The 8,698-nt window shown below is 30.9% G+C and overlaps 1 protein-coding gene across 1 annotated transcript; it reads left to right on the forward strand.

Annotated features, from left to right (window-relative positions):
- The first annotated feature begins 232 nt into the window (after positions 1–232).
- Positions 233–6,946, forward strand: LOC106457486 (uncharacterized protein C1orf112-like). The gene is made up of 2 exons (XM_013916906.2): positions 233–308; positions 3,020–6,946. The coding sequence occupies exon 2, from the start codon at positions 3,070–3,072 to the stop codon at positions 5,749–5,751; it is 2,682 nt and encodes an 893-aa protein (XP_013772360.2). The 5' UTR covers positions 233–308; positions 3,020–3,069; the 3' UTR covers positions 5,752–6,946.
- Positions 6,947–8,698: the final 1,752 nt, after the last annotated feature.

Genomic DNA, 8,698 nt, shown 5'->3' on the forward strand with positions numbered 1-8,698 from the left:
TTTTATCGTTTTTATGTTGCACATATATTGTCAGAAATTATTTAATAACACTTATTCTTCATAAAGTAAAGAAGATTAATTTTCAAACTGTGTAACTACCTGACCAAGAACGTGTTTTAATAAATAATTGTTTTATTAAGCTTGTGTTTTACCGCTTTTTTTTTTCCAACTTGAAACTTCTTTAGCCTATTGAAAGAGGGCTTTTAAGTCGCGTGGGATGGCGGGATTTTTCGTTTGATAATCGTATTATGGATTTCTGAGACCGAATGAAATATTATCAGTCAGACTACAAAAATAAACCTAATTTTGTAAGTTAATTAACAAAGTTATATTGCAGCTTCTTCTCTCCTACATGTAGCTTTTGCTAAAATTTCAAATTATAAAGTAGATATGTAACTACTAACTGAAATTTTAGTTTTGAAAAGAAGCAATAGGCTTAAAATTAAATTTAAAATTTAGTAAAACTAAAAATTAAACTTATACGCCAAAGCTAGAAACAGAAATTCTAGAACATTTTAGTTTTACTGTTTAAAAAAGTGTTTTAGTCTTACTAATGATTTAAACTGAGTGGAATAATCTATGTTTTATTTTTAAGTTAATAAGCATAAGCCATAACTATTTTTGCTTAGACTTTAACCTTTGGGTTATCATGGGAGAAATGGCTATAGTACAAGTATAAATTGTAATGCTTAATTTCAAATTTTCATGCCAGATCTTGAATGTTGAGAAAGTCGACAAGTAGTGTCCAGTCCTTCACTGGCTTGAGTGATCCTTTGTAATTTGAATAACTTATATAAGACCTTAAGGCTTAATTTAAAGTTTAAAAGTAAAATGTGTAAAATTAATTTGGGGTCTTAGTATCTGAAAACTAACACTACCAGAGTACAATTAAATTTGAAAAGTAACATACATTATACTGAAATATATATTTTTAATTAATTTTAAGTCTACATGTAAATTACTGTTATTAATAATATATTTTATTAAATGTAACTGTAAATATAGGGTTGTTTTTCATGATGCCATGGTTATGGTTGCTGTGATATTGGGTAGCACTAGCAAACAAATCAACCTTTGTAATCGTCTTGGTGCTCCATTTTCAATATTAAAATTTTTAGTGTTAGCATATATTTAATGCTTCATTTCATACTTATTCTACAATAACATTTCTCATGTGTATTAACACTAGGCATTCAGAAGATTTTATTGAAGTGAAACAGCTGTAAAATGTAACTATGTGATCCACCTTAATGATCTACTCCAATGCATAAAAGGAGCTGCTATGTATAACATTTTGGGGGTGGTGTTTTTTTTTAATACAGTTTTTCCTTAAGTAATGACTTTTCCATGTGAGTGACATTTAATATGTGATTACTATTTAAACATTGTTTCTGTTGACACAAGAAAAATCAGTAAACCCAAAATGCTTGATATCTACTGAAAAATCTTTAGAACTACTGGCCAGCAAAAGAACCTTTGAACATTGACCTATTTGTAACTCAGTATTTCCATAAGTAACCAGTTAATCATCAGTCTCATTAACCAATTACATTCCACTAATTGATTAGTATCATAGAAGACTTTAATAGTTGGAATAATTGAAAATATTGATACTTGGAAACACTAATCTTGATCTGTGACTGTAATTGATTAAGCTGAACAACCTAGATTTAATTGAAAAAAACTGAAATTTTTTTATGGCAGAAGTTTGAATACCTTAATCGATAGAATAATCAGAAATACTGACTATTTTTGTGATATTTATCGATTAATTGTAAATTTGATTGATCAGTTATTTTATGTGATACTAATCAAAGCTCATAGGTAATCAAGTTAATCACCCTGCTCTAGTACTGAGAACATTATCTAAAACAGCATCTTCCTTGGTAGAATCTTTCACATTTTCTTTTGGTATTCTGATAATTTTTCTAGCCTCCTACATAATTACAGCTGTTGTAATATACTGTGATATATTTTAATGAAAACATTTAGGTATTTCTGATTAACCATATGTACTAGAAGGCATACATTATTAGGAAAGATAATGCTTACAAGAACAAGCCGTCCCTAATCAGAAAAGGCTTTACAAAAAAATTTAGGGCCCTTTAAACAAGTATGACCCAAATTAAAATATACTGTATAAAGTTCTATGCTCTTGTAATGTGTGTGTGTGAGTGTATGTATATATATATATATATATATATTCTATTCTAATAAGCATGGCTAATACAAAAAGATTCAGTTAAGTTCATCAATGTATAAAACTGAAAACTTTATAATGAGATTTAACAAATATATGGTTTGTTACTCTTAAGATATTTTGTGCTTTTTTTTCAATTGAAGCACTTGTGATTTATATAAAGCACTAATTGTTTTTGTAGGTTATGTAAATAACATAATTCTAAGATTATGACATAATTGGTGGTAAATGCATGGCATGTTTGTTTTTGATGCTTTAAAAAATAGACAAATGTTGAGATAAAATTAAATTGTGTTTTATCTCAATACACTTCTCACATGAACTTCTGCCCGATACTTGTATCGTGCTAAGAACAGTAATTGTTTTTTTGTTGTTTTTTTTTACAAATTTTACTTTTTTTGACAGTTTTGTTTGATATAAGTAGTAGTGGTGAGTAACAATTTGCCCCTCAAGAAATTATTGCACTCTTTGCCAGTTGTATATCTTCCCTAGTATTTTAAAAGTGTGGAGTTTTAGAACAATAGTGTGAAACCCTATTTCATGTATGCTCTATTTAACAATATATTTCATCTTATAACAGTAGCATTTTTTGAAACAGCAATCCCAATTCATAGATTTTTGTTATTCCTAAATTTAAAAGGAAAACATAGTAGTGGTTATGTTTATTCATGTTTACAAATTACAAGTAACTCAACTATAGGTAGGTTAACATTTAAGTTTTTGTAACTGTTGACTTAATTACTTTAAAATAGATTGATGCTGGAGACATGGATTTGTCCTAAAACATTAAATTTCTTTTTATTTTCCTGCTTTTTTTAGGTTATTGATTAAGTGATAGCAACAGACAAGAAATATTCACCACTGTTAACATGTCTCAGACAAAATTACTACTAGATTCAGTTCTTCAATGGACACCCGAAGAATGTAGAGAGGCTTTAGAGGATACTTTGCCTAAGTTGATAACCATCTTCACAAGTGGCTCTGATCTTTTTGATGAACACTCCCATATTAATCCTCTATATATACTATGTCATTCTTTTTTTACTTGCATTTCAATTAGTCAAATGGAAGAGAAGTTTCTTTCAAAAATTATGCCAAGCGTCTGTAAGAATTTTGATTTCCTTATTGAGACTATCAGAGCATTAGATTTTGAGCAAGATGCTTTAATGTGGAAAGATAAAGTGACATCAGCTTATCAAAGAATGAGAGATATAGTTAACTGTATAGGGTTTTGTATTCAAACAGTTGCAGCTGAGAGATCTGTCATGTTGGGGCAAATTTACAGTCTACCTAGAGCAGTTGTTCATATTATAAAACAGTGTTTTTCTCACTGTAAGGAAAGTGATGCTGTGTATAAAGAAAAGGTTGAGATAATTGGTACTTCATTGACTACTTTGTTTAAGGAAGCTCATGGCTTACAAACAGATCTCCTGGTACTTCTTGAGAAGTTGGAAATTTGTGAAGGAGCTGAAGAAGATGTATCAGCTCTAGTAGAAATTTGTGATAACCTGAGTGATGTGTCACAAGTTGCTACAACTTTGGAACTAAAAGTTGCAGCTGCTGTTTGGAAAACATACACAAGACTAGCTACTCAGTACCATGGAGTATTAAAAGATAGATTAAATGTAGCAGCAGCCTTACAGTTTCTTGGCAGTGAAATAGTACAAGGTATTGATATAGTTTGTTCATCTGCAGATCCTGTTGATGAGAAGGAGTTTTCAAGAATTGTGAAAATTAGTATGTTTAACTTGAAAGTTATTATTGCTATATGTGATAAATTCAAAGGCTATCTTGGTGATTGTTTGAAATCTCTGACTCTTGTACTTTTAAATTTACTTGGGATCTCTGCATCTTCTCTTACAAAACAGGATTCCAAAATTGACGAACTTAATCGTACATTAGTCATTGGAGTTGAGCCTTTGTTAATACCTCTATTGACTGAAAGAGAGTTTTCACAAACTGTTAAGGAAATCATGCTGAAATGTCCCGATGATATGTGTCTCCCTCTTTGTTTTTTATTAGTCTTGATCTTACAGAAACTTCCATCTTTTGAAAGAGACATTATGAATGATTGGTTAGGACAGTGTTGTGGTAACCCACAAGAAGGAATAATTCATTTAATGTTTAAGTCTCTTCAGTCCTGCCACATTGAAGTCTTTCTACCTGTTCATGTCCCTGGTATTATGCATGGTGGGAGACCTCAGCGCATGATCAGTTTATATGAACATGTGTGCACTCATCTTTGTAGTTCTATTGCTTGCATTCCACCTCAGTATTTTTGGATCATTGAACAAACTTTGTTACAGAACCTTTTTAGTGATTATCTGATTCAAGCTATGTTAGCTGGAGATGTCTGGTGTTTTGTTGCTCGGTTTGGATCATCTGAACTTTGTTTTTCGCACGTTTGTGTTCTGGCAAACTTATTACAAAAAACAAAACAAGACAGCCATCAGAGTTTACATTTACAGTCCCTGTTAAATAGGCTTATTGTATTTTTGACTGCAGAGCACAAAGAAAAGTTTGTTACCAAATTTCCTTTCTTAATGTATAGTAGCCTTTGGGGAAATATTCATATAGCTAGGTTAAAAGACATCAGAACTGAAGGAATAGAAAATAATTTATTCACTATGAATCTTGAAGTATTGCATAATTCTATTGATCGGATAAAATCTGAAAACTATTACTCATTATGCTCTGCTTTAGATACACTTAGAAATTTATCATCATCAGATGATATTCAAAAGGATAAAACCAAATTTCAGAACTTGGGAACAGATGTGTTACATTTAATATTGTGCTTACCAATACCTCTTGTCCACAAAAGCCCCTGGGTTTGCCAGCTGACTATCAGATTATTGCACTTGATGGCTCATTTTATGCCCTATTTCTCCAACTGTGAATTACATTCATTGTTGAATCAACTTAAGTTGTTGTGGGAAGTACAAAAAGATGACCTTTGTTTGGCTGTCATAAATAATTTGCGTCATTGGACGTCTTTATACATACCTCCTTTACCAGGACAGAGAGAAATTCTCAGCAAATTATCAAGCTTATTTGCCATCACTTTAGATTCAAATAATTTTCTGATAAAACAGCATGCTCTACAAATGTTTTCTGAATTTGCTCATAAAACAAAACACGAAGATGTTATTCCTGAAAGTTTAGGAAAAGCTCCTCATCTTCAAGAACTACTCACCAGCTTTCTTAGTAATACACCGTATAAAAATAATGTGATTGTTACTGATCCTTATCAGATCTTACAAGTTGAATCTGGTGTTCAAAATAGCCATCCATCAGTTGTTATTTCAAAATCATCATCAAATGAAAAAACTATCGTACGCCAAGATGGTGTAGTAATAAAGCCTCCTGCTAAACGTCTTTGTGGTGAGTTGGAAAAAGAACAGGATGCCCTTGAACATCTTATTATCTCTCTGGAGGAAAATATAGACATACTAGAAAAATATCTCAATACCAGTACATGTTCCATGGAAGTTAGATATCATGAAAGGTTAAAAAATGTGTTAAGAAAACTTGAAAAATTCCAAACCTAAAGAACAGTATTGCATATTATATACTAAGTAATATCAGTTGACAAGTACGCTATTCTATAAAAGTTTCTCGTTTGAATGTTTGCATATATATTTTTAATTAATGCTCTAGGGTCAAAATACATATAACTTATATTGAAAAATGAAACTAAGTTTAAGATTATTGCTGCATGTTAGAAACATTTTCATCTGCTAACTGCCATTTAAAACAATTTATATGCAGTGTAGGTTTTCCCTTGAGAACTGTTTTATGTTTCTATAGTAGTAGAACAACCCAGTTAATTTAACTTTTCCTCTACTGATATTCCTGTTTTTCTTAGCAACCAATTTTATAGTATAATATTCATAACATGAAACATTACCTAGTGTCAGTGTCACCTGAAAGCATCTAGTTTATACTTCATTGGAACTATGTTTTATTACTATACAATATCATTAAAATATATTGACTGTATTAGCTTAAACGTTTAATATTAATCAATAGATAGAGACTTGAAATTGGTACCTATCTTTACGTAGGTGTGAATCTGTTCTTGCTTTTTGCAGTGAAAGAATATGTTAATTTTTATATTCTGTTTTCCATCAACTGGCTATGAATATACAACAGTATTTTCTGCTAGTGCTTGTGTACATTTAAGTTTCAAATTTATGGTGTTAATAGTTACACATGCTTTATTTTATAATTTTCGTTTATCATTTTTATGCATCCTTGTTTTGTATTCATTGCATGTGTGAAATATCTGAATGATTGGAAATTTAGGTTCGAGTGACTAGAGTTTGATGTTAGTAAAAACCTGATATGTCTGTCTTAAAAGACAAAACAGCTGTATGTGATCACTGTGAGTAAAGTAGTTGAGAAAGTATCTTTAAGGCTTGTAGTGATTACATTAGTTATTAGAGCAACTCATTTTGATAATACACTGCAATACATGTAACACTGCTTATTTACAAAAATTAATGTTGAAGTCCTCTGTGCATGTAGAATGTTATTTTTTCTTTAATGCCTCTGGGAATAAACTTATGTGGAATTTATGTCAAAGGTTATGATGTTAATATTAAGATAGATCATGTTTGGTTAATTTATTCTTTCCGTATTAGTAAAAACTGATGGATACCAGAGTGTATTGGAATGTAATGTATATCACTTCATCAGCAAAAATTAATGTAATTACATCTGTAACATGCATGACTAGTTTTATTTAGGAATATATATAGTTCTTGTAAGTATATATATATGAATAATTATATAAAGAAAAAAAGAAAAATCCTCTTTTGTAGAAAATAAGTTTTAATTTTTACTTTAATCCAAACATAAAGTCTTGAAATTTTATTCAATAGGTAGTCTTGTATGGTATAGTTTATCAGCAGTGGCAGATCCATTTTAGTTTTACTGTAGTTAGTATCTTTTGCAACTTACCACATGCTTATTTTGTGATTGTGGGGAAATTTTATTATATATTTACAACACAATTGGATAGGAAATGTTTGGATTTCTGAAGAACCTTGGAAATCCCAAGAAGTTAAAATAATATGTCTACAAGTTGGAGATGTTAAGAAAAACTGAACACACAACTTAGGTGAAGTAATTTTTGTTATGCTAGTGATTAAAATATGTTGAACCCAGAATTTCTGAAAGCATGTTACAATCATATACTGAAATCATATTATTTATGTTTTTTTAATCTGTCTGTATTTGAAATGGTGTTTAAATGTTGTACTAAAATTATTCTCTCTCTGTTAATTCATGCATGTACCCTTTAATAACTTGAATACTTTGTAAAGCCATTGCTTTATGCTTATTGTATCTGTAGTTGTATTCCCAGTTAATGATATATCACTTTTTTGAAGGCTTTGATCCAGTTATACATGTCTGCTTGTTGGAATATCACTGATTGCAATGGTTAAGAGAACACATTCTTGAATGTTTCTCCTTCTACAAAGTTGTGTTTGGGTAAGATTATCAATTTATAAAACTCACAAATGCAAGAAATTCAAAAAAGTTGGTGCACACATTATTCTGTTGAGTAGCAATATACAAGAATACTGCAACTCCAGTCCATTTAATCAATTCTACTTACAAGGAATAACTAGGCTTCCTCTCTTTTCTGTAAGCTGTCTCAAAAAACATCTATGAATGGTACCGATAAAATTTTCTCTTTTTACAGTGACCAGCACACCATTATGGGCAAAGTTTGGGGTGTCCAGTTTATAGCAATTTTCATTTGCTGACTGCACAATCAAAGTATAGCTTTAATCTACTGGAATGAGTGAATCACCATTTCCATAAATTAACTATAAATGGACCCAGGACATGAGAAATTTCAGTTGAAGAGGTCTTGTATTCTAACTCCTTGATCTTCAACCACAACATGATATTGTGTTACATGTAGCTTGTAACAATACAACAAGAACAAAAAAGCTGAACATCCATATGTATTAGATTTATCATCAAAATCCTTACTGTTATCTTTATAAGCATTTTGAAGATAGTAGTAAGTATTTTTACCACCTCCAGTTATAAGCACAAAGGAGTAGTCACAGACATGATTTTTTCTGATCTCTCTCCCACACCCCATTACTGGTCACGTTTGGCATCACACTGAGCAAAGCTCATGATTATTGTCCCCTGCGTGTATATGACATTTCTATAAATATTTGACTGTAATATAACACCGTACAAATTTGCCTATGGCTTGAATATATCATCATATAATAGCTAGGTCTAGAGAGAATCTTTTGCTTTGTTCCACTTCTTTTTTATGTCATCAGAGGGTCCACACAAATAGGCTATTAAGAATCTAGCTGTCTTTGGCTTTCGCAATATGCGAAACATCAAAAGCCTGTAGGGTGTATGTGTTGTATTTCATACAATTAATGCTCTGTTCAAGTTCTGTACAAGTTAAGCCCTGTCAACTTTCCCAGTTTTGGCGGGAGTTTCCCGATCTCCTGA

Source organism: Limulus polyphemus, unplaced genomic scaffold (genome assembly GCF_000517525.1).
Source record: "Limulus polyphemus unplaced genomic scaffold, Limulus_polyphemus-2.1.2 Scaffold337, whole genome shotgun sequence".
NCBI classification, from domain to species: domain Eukaryota; kingdom Metazoa; phylum Arthropoda; class Merostomata; order Xiphosura; family Limulidae; genus Limulus; species Limulus polyphemus.